Source organism: Lissotriton vulgaris, chromosome 3_2 (genome assembly GCF_964263255.1).
Source record: "Lissotriton vulgaris chromosome 3_2, aLisVul1.2, whole genome shotgun sequence".
Classification (NCBI taxonomy): domain Eukaryota; kingdom Metazoa; phylum Chordata; class Amphibia; order Caudata; family Salamandridae; genus Lissotriton; species Lissotriton vulgaris.
The window spans coordinates 149160187-149174608 of record NC_141690.1 but is presented as its reverse complement, the minus strand read 5'-3'; the positions used below and the strand labels follow the sequence as shown (position 1 = coordinate 149174608).

The following is a 14422-nucleotide window of genomic DNA, read 5'->3' as shown; positions in this document are numbered from 1 at the left end:
TTGCTCTATCTGCAGCGCTCTCTTCCTCACTTTAAAACCATACTTATCTCTGCATATCTTTTTCACATTATGACGTTATGACACAACCACGCATGCCTAAACCATGCGTTCCTTAGCAATGCGGTTGGAACAACAATGCGTCTTAACCACGCATTCTTTTACCATGCAAATCTTTACAACAACTTGCCTTAGGGAAAGCGCTCAACTGTCAAATAGTCTAATTTAGTATCCCAACTCCAGTTTGCTCAACAGTAGGGAAAGCGTTGGACTTTAAAGTCCAACACCTAATTACTTAAGGCCTGTCATTGTAACGACATGCATAGTAAAGGAATGAGTGCTTAAGATGCATTCGTTGTTCCAACCGTGTTGCAAAGGCAACGTGCGGTTCGGCCATTGTCATTGCTGTTTCCCTGCTTTCTCTAACTATCCCTTCCTCTTTCTACTTTTTTGTATCTTTCCAGCAAACTCACACTGCTCTCTCTACCGTTCGTCTCCCCCTAGCTCCCCTATATCTATGTAATTTCTATCTCCACCTTCCTTCTCCCTTTGCATCACCTCTCTCAGTTTACCTTTCTTTTCACCTCTCTGTTGTTCACCTGGCTCCCTCACCCTCCATTTCAGTTACTTAGAAGAGTCGGGGGTCACTATCTAGCTAAAGAAGGGTATCCATAAAACGAAGAGAGAGGGGATCGGTCAGGTCAAAAGGGTTGCAAAGAAAGCGATTACATTTCACTCGATGGAATGGTAAGACTCATGAGAGTTCTAATTTGATTTTCACTGTAGGAATGGGAATGCCAGTTGTGGAGTGTTATTTATTTGTGATTATCAATATTATGCACTTAAATCTACAATTTCAAGAGTAATATACACGTCAATAGGACACCATACTACTATGTATTTTGTTGTAATGTGTTTTGGTTTGTTAAACGTCCTGTGGCATGCTTTCACCCCTATCCCGTGTACGTGGCAACAGCACACTTTTCACAGGGACCTGTTACTAAACCTTGCATTGAAGCTTTAATGTCCGTATTGTCTGGAGAGAAACCCGCTATCAATACTATCTAGTGAGCACAGTGGGCTGGTATGTCAAATGATTTTACCCATACTGTATTTACAGGGCAATTGGACATTACATATTAACCAAGATTCTTGGGAGTCATTACACCACTCATCAAATATTGCCCGATGTTCGAATATGATCCTAATACTCTCAGATTATTTACAGTGGATACTATAATTAGATCAGACCTGAGAACATGCTTCAAAGCCTTGAAATTCTGTTCCAAGCCCAGCAACCAGTAATGAACCAACAGAAAAGAAATCATATTTTATTAATGATTCTAAATAACAAAATGCAGTGTGACAAATATTAGACAGCCCTTTCTTTGTTCTACCTGGTAAAACAGTCACATTGTGATGGCCACTTCTAGAAGAAATAAAAAATGTGTCATTCTCTCCCACTTTACTTTCTCTGCATGCCATTTTAGTTTGCGACCTGCAGGTGATTATCAGTGAATATATGTTTGCACTCATGAGGTCTATGGGCCAGATGTGCGACTATTGGAAATGGCGACTCGCCAATTGTACCAAATTGCAAATTGCAAGTTGCAATTTGCGAGTCGCAATTTCCAATGCATAACAGTGCCTGCGACACTGTTTGCAATTCCCAATGGGGTCTCAAATTGCATGCCTCATGCATAAAAATGAGGCCGTCACAATCTGTGACCCCATTTGGAATGGCTAGCACTCCCAGGGATGGTGGCCTGCTGGGGTCAGCAGACCTCCATGTCTGGGACTGCTTTTAAATGAAGCAGGTTTTTTTTTTAAATGCAGGCAGTTTTCCTTAAAGGAAAATGGGATGCATTTAAAAAAAAGTTTGTGCACCCATTCACAAAGGCAAGGGGCCCCCTCGGGACCCCTTGCTATTTGCGAATGGTTTACCACCCTCTTGAAGTGGTGTTTTGCGACCGCAAGTACAAAATATTCTTACGTAGGTGTTGGACTCGCTATTAGGAAGATACGCCTTTGGAATGCCCCTTCCTAATAGCGAGTCGCTAACCCTATTTTGCGAGCACCTATTTATTTAGCGACTCGCAAAATAGGGTTACTACATGGGCCACAGGTTTTTTGTGTGCGCAAATGGGTCTAATACCCATTTGCGCAGACAAAAAATATTGCACATCTGGCTCTAAGTCCCTTTTTGCGATTTTATCAGTTAATACATGTTTAAACTTAAAATAGAAAATAAAAGATAATTCAGTGCTGTTTGCCTTTTCTTGGGCCTGAGTTTAGTGGAATGTGGGTAATAAATTCAGTTTTTTTCAGACCAGGGTGGTCCAAAATAGGTTGTGACCTGGGTGCTACTTCCTAAAATGACACTTCTCAAAGCTGCTGTCAAGGTTTGAGAGGATTTCAGGTGCTGTTCACACTCCTAGCCAGCCCTGGCATCGAAAAATAGCACTCATGTCACTTGTTTCAAGTTAGCCTATTAAACTCACAGATGGGAAGCAGGCCCAGACTGGCCATGGCGGGCACTAGGCGTTTCCCCGGTAGGCCGCTAGGGTGGGGGCCGGTTTTGGGCCCCTGGGGGGCCGTTTTTGTTACCGGGGGTCGTCAATATTGGCCCCCAGTGACAACATTGGCCGAAACAGGACTCGCAAACTGCTGGGCTGCACTCCCCCTCACCTCAGGGGGGGTGCAGCTGAGCAGTTTGCCAGGGCCGATTTCTGTTCCCAGTTCGGCCCTGATGGGAAGTCTTTCTGCACTATCTAATCCAATCTTGGGTGTTCGGCCTTATGATCTCTAAACCAGGGTCTGCATTAAAGGCTTTGCTCAGAGCTCCCCTCCCCTGTAGCTGTATTTTATTCACCCTTAACCCCTTCGACGCTGATGACGAGCTGGGCTCGTCATGGCGTAGCCTCCTCGCACGCTGATGACGAGGCCAGCTCGTCACGCAAAGTGCGTTTTTAAAAAACCCAGCGTGCGAGCGGAATTCCGCTAGCGCGCATGCGGTTAACAGCCGAAGCTGCTGGGCTTCCCAGGTCCATATGTGAAATCTGTTCTTTTTCAGATTTTTTTCTGAGCAGTCTGGGTCTTCTAGCCCTAATTTTATATTCTGATAACCAAGACTTTAAATCCTTGAATGCAAATTAAAAACCCTGGTCTGGAGCAGTTAGTTCCACAGGGACCTTGGAAACTTCACAGGGATGAGCAGCATTTAAAACACTGTTCTTGCTGCTTTATGCTATGCTGCAACTCCTTCATGCCCGCAGCCTTTTAAATAAATACTACTGGCTTCAAGCTCTTCTTAACTTTATATAGGGTTTAAAGGGCACACACTTTCAAAGAAGCTGGAGTTATTACAATCTGCCTGTTTCCTTTAACTATGTTTTGTCATTTTTAAAGAGCTGGAAGTAGGACATTTAGTATCCTTCACCGCATGAGACAGATAACAAAAAAAAACCACCCATTCAGCAGCTCCCCACGCCTAGGTTCCTTTTGGAGAAGCTAGCATTAGTGAGGGTCTCTGGTTCAATACTTTAGAACCCTCCTGAGTACCTTCCACCCCAAAGGCTAATTGGGCGCTTGCTTGCATAGCAGGGTCAAAACCACTGGCCCCATTGATTCCCTGATCTTCCTTTCAGTGCAGTGTACCAAGAGACTAAGGCCACATTTACAAGAGGTTTTAGTGGTCGCAAATAGAGAATTGGGCCTTTAGCAACTGCTAAATAGCCTTTTGACATGTACTAACCTTATTTTGCAAGTCGATAACTGATTACTGAAGTACAAAATATAGTTTGCGAGTCGGTATTAGGAAGAGGTGTGTCAAGGGCGTCCCTTCCTAATAGCAAGTCTAGGGGGATGTATGAATGTTTTGCGACCGGAGTGCGGTCGCAAAACATTCACAGTTTACCGCCTACTTCAAGTTGGTGGTAAGCCAGCCGCAAAAGGCAAGGGATCCCCAGCGGACCCCTTCCCCTTCCCCTTTGTGAATGGTTGCGAAAAAATTTTTTAAGAGCTGCCAGTGGTCTTAAAAAATATAACTGAAACGTTTCATTTTTCTTTTTGAAACACATCCCATTTTTCTTTAGGGAAAGCAGGCTGCATGATGGTCAGATGTCCCCAGCAGCCCACTATCCCTGTGTTTTTAGCGATTGCCAATGAGTCGCAAATTGTTACCTACCTCATGAATATTGATGCGGTTGGTCAATCCCGACCTTATTAGTATTTGCTAAATGTGTCTGAGACACATTAGTGCATAACATTTTGCGACTTCCTAATTGTGAGTCACAAAAAGTTGCAATTACGAACTTGCAAAATGAAGCGGTTGTACATGTGTCCCTAAGGGCCTTAATTAGAGTTTGGTGGATGTGATACTCTGTCAAAATGTAATGGAAATCTCGTCATTCAAGTGCTATAGGCTGTAATGCACTAAAAGGGACATCCCCCAAGATTCTGACATATTATCTTACCCACCAAACTCTAACAATGGGCCTCAGTACCTTTTACGTCTCTTGTCTTTGTGTGTGCTCTTGAAACACGCTAGGCGCTCATTGTAAGTCGGAGTACACATAGGTTATGGAATAGGGCAAAGACTGAACTATGTTGATGCAGACACAAAACATGATATGCAGCTTTAAAATAAAATGCTAAAATGTCTCTTTAATGTGCTATTACTTGATGAATATCAGATTATCTCATGGTAGGCTTGGACGACAAATGTGTAATTCAATCAAACAAACTGATTCAGAAGGTGAAAGTTAATGGTGAAATGCATGATTGATTTTGTGTTACTTGAGTGTTCTGTTGTTTGTAAAGATAGTGTCATTTGGGAATACATAACTGATATTAACATCCACTCTCATTCATTAACCTCGCAGAATGAAGGGAAGGAGAAATTGGAACGAACACATAAAGAAAAGGTGCGTCGATTACAGGATCATCTGAGAATGAAAGAGGGAGAAATAAAGAGCTATTTGGAATATTTTGAACACTACAAAGAAAAGCGAAGGCAACAAATGAGAATGTTACGAGACCGAGAGAATCGACTTCAAAATCAAGTGCTCAAACTTGAGAAAGAAATAGTAGACTGTAACACAATGTCATCTTTCCTGAACACTGTAGAGGAACCCTCTAGTGATGAAGGAGTTGGGCAGTCTATAGAAACAGACACATTCCAAAACTATATCAGGTCACATGATACTGAGGAAGACAGAGAAGAAGCTAACATCTGTAATGACGATGATGAGTATCACTTAAAAAAACAAATACAAAAGCTGCAGAATGATCTTAAAACACTGCTTGAAAGAGAAGAAGTCAATAATAGAGAAAGAGAGGAACTACTTAACCGGCTACAGAAGTCTGAAGACAATGAAGACTTTCTGAATAGGAAACTAGAGGAATTCCGTTGTCGTATTTCTGAGCTGAAACTAACCGAGTACAATCTTCAGCAATTCGTAGAGGATCTAGAAGAGGAAACCAAGAGGTTAAAAAATGAACTAAAAGTCAACTCTCATAAAGAAGAGGAGAATCCACGTCTAGCGGCCAAAGAAGGCAATATGCTCAATATCCCGGACATAAGCTTGGTAAGCAAATTAAGTATGCAATATATGACCCTCTAAACCACCACAGTTATTGCATTACTGCTGTCTGCATTGTAAGGTTAATAGAATTACTTTGCAATCGAACAGGAAACTAACACTTCAACTATTTGCAAAATTATTGTGTGTTTTGATTGAACTTAGTAGAATAGCTCAATTTACAAATTATAATATAGGTTGTTTTAGGATAAATCCTTAGGAGCAGGGTTCTAATCCATGAGGATTATTTATTTGGCCCTTTTACCTTGCTGCTCTCTCGAAAGATTTCTCTATGTCAATGATCATAAACTTCATGTGAGATTCCCACCAATCCTTTCGTACATCTTGTTCATAGTTGGCAATGCTCCCACCATATTATGCCTCTTAACGTCATCCCTTATTAAGGATATCTTTAAACTTGGTTTTACAGCATTTTATGCGTGGGTGAATGTCATATTGAGGTTACAGGGCCATAACTGCAGTCCAGCCACACATCTTGTGGCTTTTACACAAGGCAGTGACCAATGGATTTATTTTACTGCAATAGAGACTCTCATCTTGCTGTTTCTTTTTGTCCAGGGCTCATTCCTCCTCTCTGGACTTATAGCTGGCTGGCTAAAATGTTTCTAGAAGAACAATACCATTAAGCAGCACCATGTTCCTCTTTTAATTTTGGATGATAAAGTTACTTGATGTGGTATACTGGCAATATGATGACAAAATGAAAAAATAATTTTATAAGCTATTTGCGACTGGCTTACCAACTCATTTGAGGAGGTGGTAAAAGATTAATGTTTTGTGATCCGAATTTGGGGCCAGATGTAGGTAGCTAAATACCGGTCGGTAACGGCCAAAAATCGGTGATTTTCAGGTTACCGACCGGTATTTAGCCCTTTCTAATGTAGGAGGCTCCTCATTTTAAGGAATCAGTAAAATACAGAATCCTTAACACCTTCGCTGCTAGGTGTTTTCCCCTCCGGTGCTGGATGATGCCATTTCCCATTGTTTCATGACGAGCTCAGCTCGTCATCAGCACAGCTCAACCGTGCATCATGACGAGCTGAGCTCGTCATCAGCATCGAAAGGGTTAAAACCTATGTAGCTAGCACTCAAGTGAGTGCATTTTTGCTTTAAGGATTCGTTATTTTCCACCAACTACTAGTTGGCGGTAAATACCTAATACCTTTAAAAACCAATAATTAGATTTTTTCAAGGTGCCATGTGGCAGACATACATACCCTTAGGGCATGTATGTGCGCCACATGTGCACACTCAGGGGTGCAACAGCGTGTCAATGTGACACCCTGCCACCCTTGAATATGCTCCCGCTATTACTGATTCGGTAAATACTGAATCGGTAATAGTGAATGGCTTCCCATTCATTCCCTTGAGCCTCTAGGCCCATATTAATGAATGGGAAGGTATTTCTTATTACCGAATCGGTATTACCGAATCGGTGATAAGAAATATTACCGTATCAGTAAATTTTACCAATTTATTACCTACATCATATTTACCAATTTCTAAATACCGAATCGGTAAAATTCGATATTTAGGAATAGGTAAAATGAGATTACCTACATCTAGCCCTTGGTCTCAAAATATCAGTACCTACCAATTCGATTCTGTATTTGGAAGGGATGCCCTAAACACACCCCTTCCAAATGATGAATCAGTATTGGGCCCCTAACCGAAATTATGATATTGTAAGTTTCTAAAAAATATCCATGTGTAATTTGCATATCAGAAACATATTTTTGATATCACAAATGGCCCAAGTCTGACAATTGGGTCATTTGTGACTGCAAAAGTACTTCCTACATCTATCCCCCAGTGCCTACTCCAGATTTCGGTCTTCCTACCTACTTAATCCTTTTTGACTGAAACTCCCTACCAGCAGGCATTTGTGGATTACTCACTCTCTCCTGGAATTCCAAATGGCACTAAAGATCACCTGCTATGACTAGCAGGGCATAATTAAAAATTACCAAAGCATACTTATTTAAATATATATATCTACTTTCATGCATGGCTTATTTATTTTGCAACAAAAGAACAGATGATTGACGGATTGCTGAACAAATCAAACATTCACCCTCAGTGACAGATAGGGTTAAATCCATTGTTTTCTTGCTGGCCATGCCATTCCAGTTTGGACCCAGCCATTTCAGCCTTGACCCTGTTTCCTATGGCAACAGTCCAGCCTGAACTGCCAGGCCAGACCCTACCAGACCAGAAACAAGCATCGTGGGAAAGGTTTCAGGATAACACCCCTCATCAGTTAGGCTAGATTGAATGTGGTGGCATTGTGAGCACGGGACCCACCGCTGGGCATACCCTTCCCACTTAGGGCAACAAATACAAAAAGAGCACATGATGGACAGAATGCTGGACAAATCAAACATCCATCCCTGGTCACAGATCTGGGTTAATTCCATCATTTTGTTGCTCGTCATTTCATTCTAGTTTGAACCCAGCAATTTGCAAATCAGTCTTGACCCTGCTCAATATGGGAACAGTCCAGCCCAAACTGCCAGGCCAGGTCCTACCCGGACAAGAAACAAGCATATTGGGACTGGTTTCGGGGTTTCACCATTCATCAGCCAGGCTAGCTTGAATCCTGTAGCATAGTAGCCGTAGGACCCACGTCTAGGCATATCCTTCCCACTTAGGGCAACACATGCAAAAAAACCAGATGTCCAGAATGCTGAACAAGTCAAGCATTCACCCACCCCCAGTCACAGATCTGGGTTAAATTCATCTTTTTTTGCTCGCCATGCCATTCCAGTTTGGACCCAGCCATATGCAAATCAGTTTTGACCCTGCTACCCATGGTAACAGTCTAGCATGATCTGCCAGGCCAGGTCCTTCCCAAACCAGTACCAAGCATCCTGGGACCAGTTTCAGGATATCACCCTACATCTGCCCGGCTAACTTGAATCCAGTGGAATAGCAACTATGGGACCTGGGAAACGACCTTTACAATGCGGGCATCACATCGCGATGCCATTACAACGACCGCAGTGTTACCACTCAATTCCAGTGCTACGCAAGTTATCACATCGACTTGCAGTAGATGGCGTGCTAACATTAGGAATAGTATCGTTTACTATTTCAACACCTTCCCTACTGTTATGTAGGCTAATGCCAGCGCACCATCTACTGCAAGTCGATGTAATGACTTGCGTAGTAATGGCTTTGTGTGGTAACAAGGCGGACGCTGTAATGACCGCGTTGTAATGGCACGCGATGCAATGACTCGCGTTGTAACGAGTCATATTCATGGGACCCAAATCTAGGCATACCCTTCCCAATTAGGGTGACAAATTCAAAAAAGACAGATAATGGATGGAATGCTGAACAAATCAAACATTCACTCCTAGTCACAGATCTGGGTTAAATGTATTGTTTTTTTGATCACCACACCATTCCAGTTTGGACCCAGCCATGTGCAAATCAGTCTTGATCCTGCTCTACATGGGAACAGTCCACCCCGACCTGCCAGGCCAGGTTCTCCCCCAACCAGAATCAAGTTTCCTGGGACCGGTTTCAGGGTATCACCATCAGCCATGTTAGTTTGAATCTGGTGGCATAGCGAGCATGAGACCCACATCTGGGCATGTCCTCTCCACCTAGGGTGACAAATGCAAAAAGAACAGATGATAAACAGAATGCTGAACAAATAAAACATTCACCAATCCAGCCTGAACTACCAGGACAGATCCTCCCCGGACCAGAAACAGGCATCCTGCAGCCAGTTTTGGGATTTCACCCTATATCAGCCAGGCTAGTTTGAATCCGGTGGCATAGCGAGCGTGGGACCCATATCTGGGCATACCCTTCCCACTTAGGATGACAAATGCAAAATGAACAGATGAAAACTGTAATTCTGAACAAATCAAACTTTCACCTGAAGCCACAGATCTGGGTTAAGTCCATCATTTTTGTGCCCGTCTAGCCATTCCTGTTTGGACCCAGCCATATGCAAATCAGCTTTGACCATGCTCCCCATGGGAACAGTCCAAACCAAACTGCCAGGCCAAGTCCTCGTTGGGCCAGAAACAAGCATCTTGGGACTGGTTTGTTGTTAATTTGATACTGAAACAACATTAATATAGATGTAAGTCTGTCTTGGCTAGCATCTCCCTCAAATATGGTCCAACTGAGCAAGAAATCAGATATCACATTTGTCGAAATGCCATAAAACCATTACCCAGTGTTCTTTGTCTATATGATAGTAATTTCATTATTCATAATAATTCAATAAAACAGAACGTTCATCAACATGAGTCATTGAACAACAGAAACTTGGCCAAAAATTGAGGTAGGCCAACTTCTAGGAATATTACCCAGTCCTCCTTTTCAGTCCACTACAAAGTCTGTATATCGTTGAGAGGGTTTTCGTTGTTCTCAGTTGATACCATTTTGTGCATCCTCTTTGAGTGGGAGCTTGGGCGTGCTCACCTGCTTTGGGGCCGCTCATGATGCAAGGGTCTTCCTTGCTGCTCTGTGTAGTAAGAACCAATGGAGTAAGGACAGGCACATCTTCTTGCCCTCCTTCAGCTCTCTCTTGGTTACCCTGCGGGATGTCCTCCCATGAATCCTGCCCTGGGCTGCTGGAGTCTTTTTTTAATGGAAGATGTTCCGGGTGGCAGTCTCTTCTCCCCTCTTGATGGTTACCGTTGTGCCTTTGGCGGCTATGACAGTCCATGGGGTGGCCTCAAATGGTAGGTGGAACTTTCTTCCTGGGTGACTGTCCTTTATGAATACCTGATCACCTGGACAAATGGTATGATATCTGACTCACTGCTGGTCCGAGATGTAGGCGTTGTTGCTCGCTCGCCGGTTGTTATAGCAGTTTGGAGGATCGGGGAGATCTGCCCACTGGGGATGGTGGGGTATGGTGTCTCTTATTGCTCAACTGAGGCACAGGCGTCAAGGGGCAATGGTGGTGGTGGAGTGAAACGTTAGCCAATATTCTCGTAGAAATGTGTAAATAGCACACTCCACATTTCTGGCTTCCGCTACAGGTATGTGAGTAACTTTCAATCTTATGAGGGGGGGACTGGTCAAGCAGGACGTGACAAGAAGTCTATAGTATAGCAGGTGCCTTGTGGGTACTACAAAAAGTAACTACTGTCACTGCAGGATCCACTTCTCAATTCTCTGTGGTGGTTTGGATGCTAAACCTTAGAACAATGGAATTGAAAGTTTGTGATCAGTCTAGATGGTGAAAGGGTGGCAGTACAAGTACATGTAGAAATGACGGCGACTCAGTGAATCGCAATAGCTTCTCTCTATTTGCGAGCACTTTTTCTTGGTAGGTGTTAGCGTTTGACTTGCATAGGCAAAGGAGGCCCACTTACCGCAAGAGTGGTGCTGGAATAATACAGCTCCCATCCCAGTTGGGCTAGCATCTACAGCTAGCTGAGGCTGCTTTATGGGGTTGAAATATGCTAAACCTGTATCAGCTGTCAATGCATCTTTTGTGTTACGAAACACTTGCACTTGCTCTTGCTCTTCTCCCAAACCCCATGGACTGGTGGACTTGTTGAGCTCTTGGAAGGGGCCTATGATGCTCTTCATGAATCACCTGCAATAGGTCCCCATCCCTAGGAAGCTGTAGACTCTTGACACTGAGGTGGGGTCTGGGGTGTCTTGGATGTCTCATCTTCGCCGGATTGGGGCCAATGCCACATGAGGAGAATTGATAACCAAATAAACTGATGCGTCTCTGCAAAGATTCACACTTTTCTCAGTGAAGTGTATGGAGGCGGGCGAGATGGCTGTCTAAGGTGGGAGCATGCACCAAGATATCGTCACTTGCATTAAGCACCCCTCGGAAACCGGCCAACATTTCCTTGATGATATGATAGAAACCTTTGGAGACACTTGAAATGCCAAACTTGAAGCAGGTGAACCTCCTGAGGCTCAGGTGGGTGTATAAGGTTGTTAGGGATCACGAGTCTGACTGCAGCAGTGTCAGGTGAAAGCCCAACCTGGAATCCATTTTTGAGAACCACTTTGAGTCACTAAGCTCGCCGATGATGTGATCTATGGTGGGTTTCAGGTAATGTTTTCACTTGATGGCCAGGTTAGGCAAATGCATGTCAAAGCAGACCTATAAGGCATCTGGTTGTTTAGGCTTCTTAACCACTACGAATGCTGCAGGGGTGAGCGATTGCCAAAAGCATAGGCCTTTACCCTGAAGGAGCAAAGGGAAGGTGGATCAGACAGGTTCTAGTATAGATCTGCAGCCATAAGGTTGATTTAGGCCCTGTGTCGGAAAGGGCAGTGACTGGCTGGCCCTGGACTTTGGGGAGGAAGGACGGTGGGTACTAGGGCATTGTACGTGCTGGTTAGACTGATGCACCATTTGAACAACTTCTTGTTCATTGTCGTCCATGTCGCCCTCCACAGGCATGTCGGGGTGCCCATCAACAGAGTGTATGCTCTGTTTTGGCTGGGCACGGGGGTGTCTTGGGGCAGAGTGGCACACTTTGAAGTGGTCCACTTTTCCGCATGTGGCACACTTTTTATCTCATGCTGCGGGTAGGGAACACCACACCACCAGCATGGTTGGCTAGCTGTCTTGATTTTTGATCTCTCAGGCCTCATCTTTGGAACTCTTTGCTGATGGCATTGGAGCGCTCCTCTTTGATTTGTGTCTGCACTAACATGTCCATGGGCGCTACCCTTGCCCTGGAAAGTTCTTTGGACAGCCCATAAGAGAGAATGTCCTTCATTGACATGTTAGGCTCTTGCAGAATGTGTTCTCAAAGTTTTGTGGATGAGCATCCCTGGATGAACTGCGCTCTCACCTCCTCCTCCTCATCTGGCAGAGTACAAGTGCTTGCAAGTTGTTTCAGGCAGGTGTTGAGCACGTCCACCGATTTTTCTGACGTGCTTGGCGGGTGAGAAACTGTTTCATAAGCAGGGTTTGCAAGGTATTCAAAGAGGGTGGAGAGAGCATTCTTGAGCATTGATTGTATAAAGTGCATGGCAGGCCTACTTTGGCTATAGACTCGAGGATCTTGTGTTCTTCGACTCGGCCTGGGTGGAGCTCATGGAGCTCGCGGAGCCAAACAACTCCACTAGATTCTGCTGAGTTCTGCAGCCTGACGGAGTAACTTGAACCGAGATGCACACCTTGATTTTAATGTAGTCCTTGCTCAAAAGTATTTCACGTTGTCAATAAGAGCTATTCTACACTACCTGTTGCCAGTATATGGTGCAAATGAGCTAAAAAGGAATTGAGAAATTGTTCTGAAAGCGATTGTCTGCATAGTTTCCCCAAACAAAAATATCACCTGAATAAAGTAATCCAAATAGCCCTGGAAGACCACGCTTATGGAATGGGCGCTCTGAGCTGTGATGAACTTCCTGGAACTAGAAACATTCCTACACAACCACACTCCTTGCATTGCAGAAATGACTACTCTTTTTAAACTCAATGGTTTACTGAGCCGTAGGTCAAGGATGCCTGTGAGAAGCTCATTTCTCATGATTTCATGTTGAGGCACAGACACAGTCACCCCCAATTCTGCATCTGAGAAACCCTGAATACGAGTGCAGCATGAACCAGCTGTTCGTGTGCAAATAGTGCACACTGCTCACAACAAGTGCAACTCCGAGTTAATGCATTACATTCCCACGGCGGCTGAGCCGCCAGACTCTAGTCCTTGATTTATGATTTACTAGCAGCCCGTCCCGACGTTGTCCGGGTATGAATTGCTGCCAGGCAGTAGTATATTGTTTTGTAGTATTTCGTTTTGATACCATTTCTTATTTGTGACAGGCCTGTGAAACGCTTCGATTCACAGTGCACTGCTGATGCACTTAAGAGTGCGCGTTCAGTAGTGTGTGAACTCGAGATTCCCTACTTTATTTTTCCTTGCAATTTTATATAGCGCGAACTCGACAACATGGCATGAGCACAATTTACATTACAGAAGAACAAATTAATTTGTGGCAGGCACGGGGAGACAAAGCGATTTGCCTGGAATCACAGGATATTGAGCTGATGCAGAGATTCGAACGTAGCTCCCCAGCTCTAAAGTTCGCAATTCTAGAACTTGTGGCGGGAGGTGTGTCTAAAAGTGTATGTCGGTGCTGGCCATCAATGAGAGAGACTTGTGCATTTTTCAAATCGGTGGTGAAAAAATATGAGTATGTTGCTGGAGATGTGGGCCGCCGTGCCACCAATGTACTTACCGGGGAGGGTAAACACCCATTATTCAGCAACTTTCTTTCTGCATACCTTCATTACGAAAGTACCATGACTCCGCAATGCCATTATAATGCATGGCATTACATTTTATATGCTTTTACCAAACATACATTTACAACGAAATTCGTTGTAAATGCATGAATGGTAAAAGCGTGTTTTTTAAAAATGTTTGGATAAGGTAAGTATGGGTATAGGGGTATATGTTTTGGGGTACTGAGGTATATGTTTTGGGGTGTTTGGGTATTTTAAGGGTTCAGATATAGTTTTGGGTTATGGGATACAGGGATAGTTTTAGGGTTTAGGGATAGGTATGGGTTTTGGGGTACAGGGGTATTTTTAGGGTTTAGGGCTAGGTTTGGGTTTTGGGGTATAGGGGTATTTTTAGGGTTCAGGGGTAGGTTTGGGTTTTGGGGTACAGGGGTATTTTAAGGGTTCAGGGCTAGGTTTGGGTTTTGGAAGACAGGGGTATTTTAGGGCTCATGGGTAGGTTTGGGTTTTGGGGTACAGGGTTATTTTTATGGTTCAGGGCTAGGTTTAGGTTTTGGGGTACAGGGGTATTTTTAGGGTTCAGGAGTTGGTTTGGGTTTTGGGGTACAGGGGTATTTTAAGGGTT

The 14422-nt window shown here is 43.9% G+C and overlaps 1 protein-coding gene across 1 annotated transcript in view; it reads left to right on the top strand.

Annotated features, from left to right (window-relative positions):
• Positions 1 to 14422, top strand: part of C3_2H4orf50 (chromosome 3_2 C4orf50 homolog) — a 369543-nt gene that overhangs the window by 109566 nt on the left and 245555 nt on the right. Inside the window, exon 3 of the mRNA XM_086964107.1 lies at positions 4881 to 5585. Within this exon, the coding sequence (XP_086820233.1) occupies positions 4881 to 5585 (705 nt within the window). The remainder of the gene's footprint in view (positions 1 to 4880; positions 5586 to 14422) is intronic.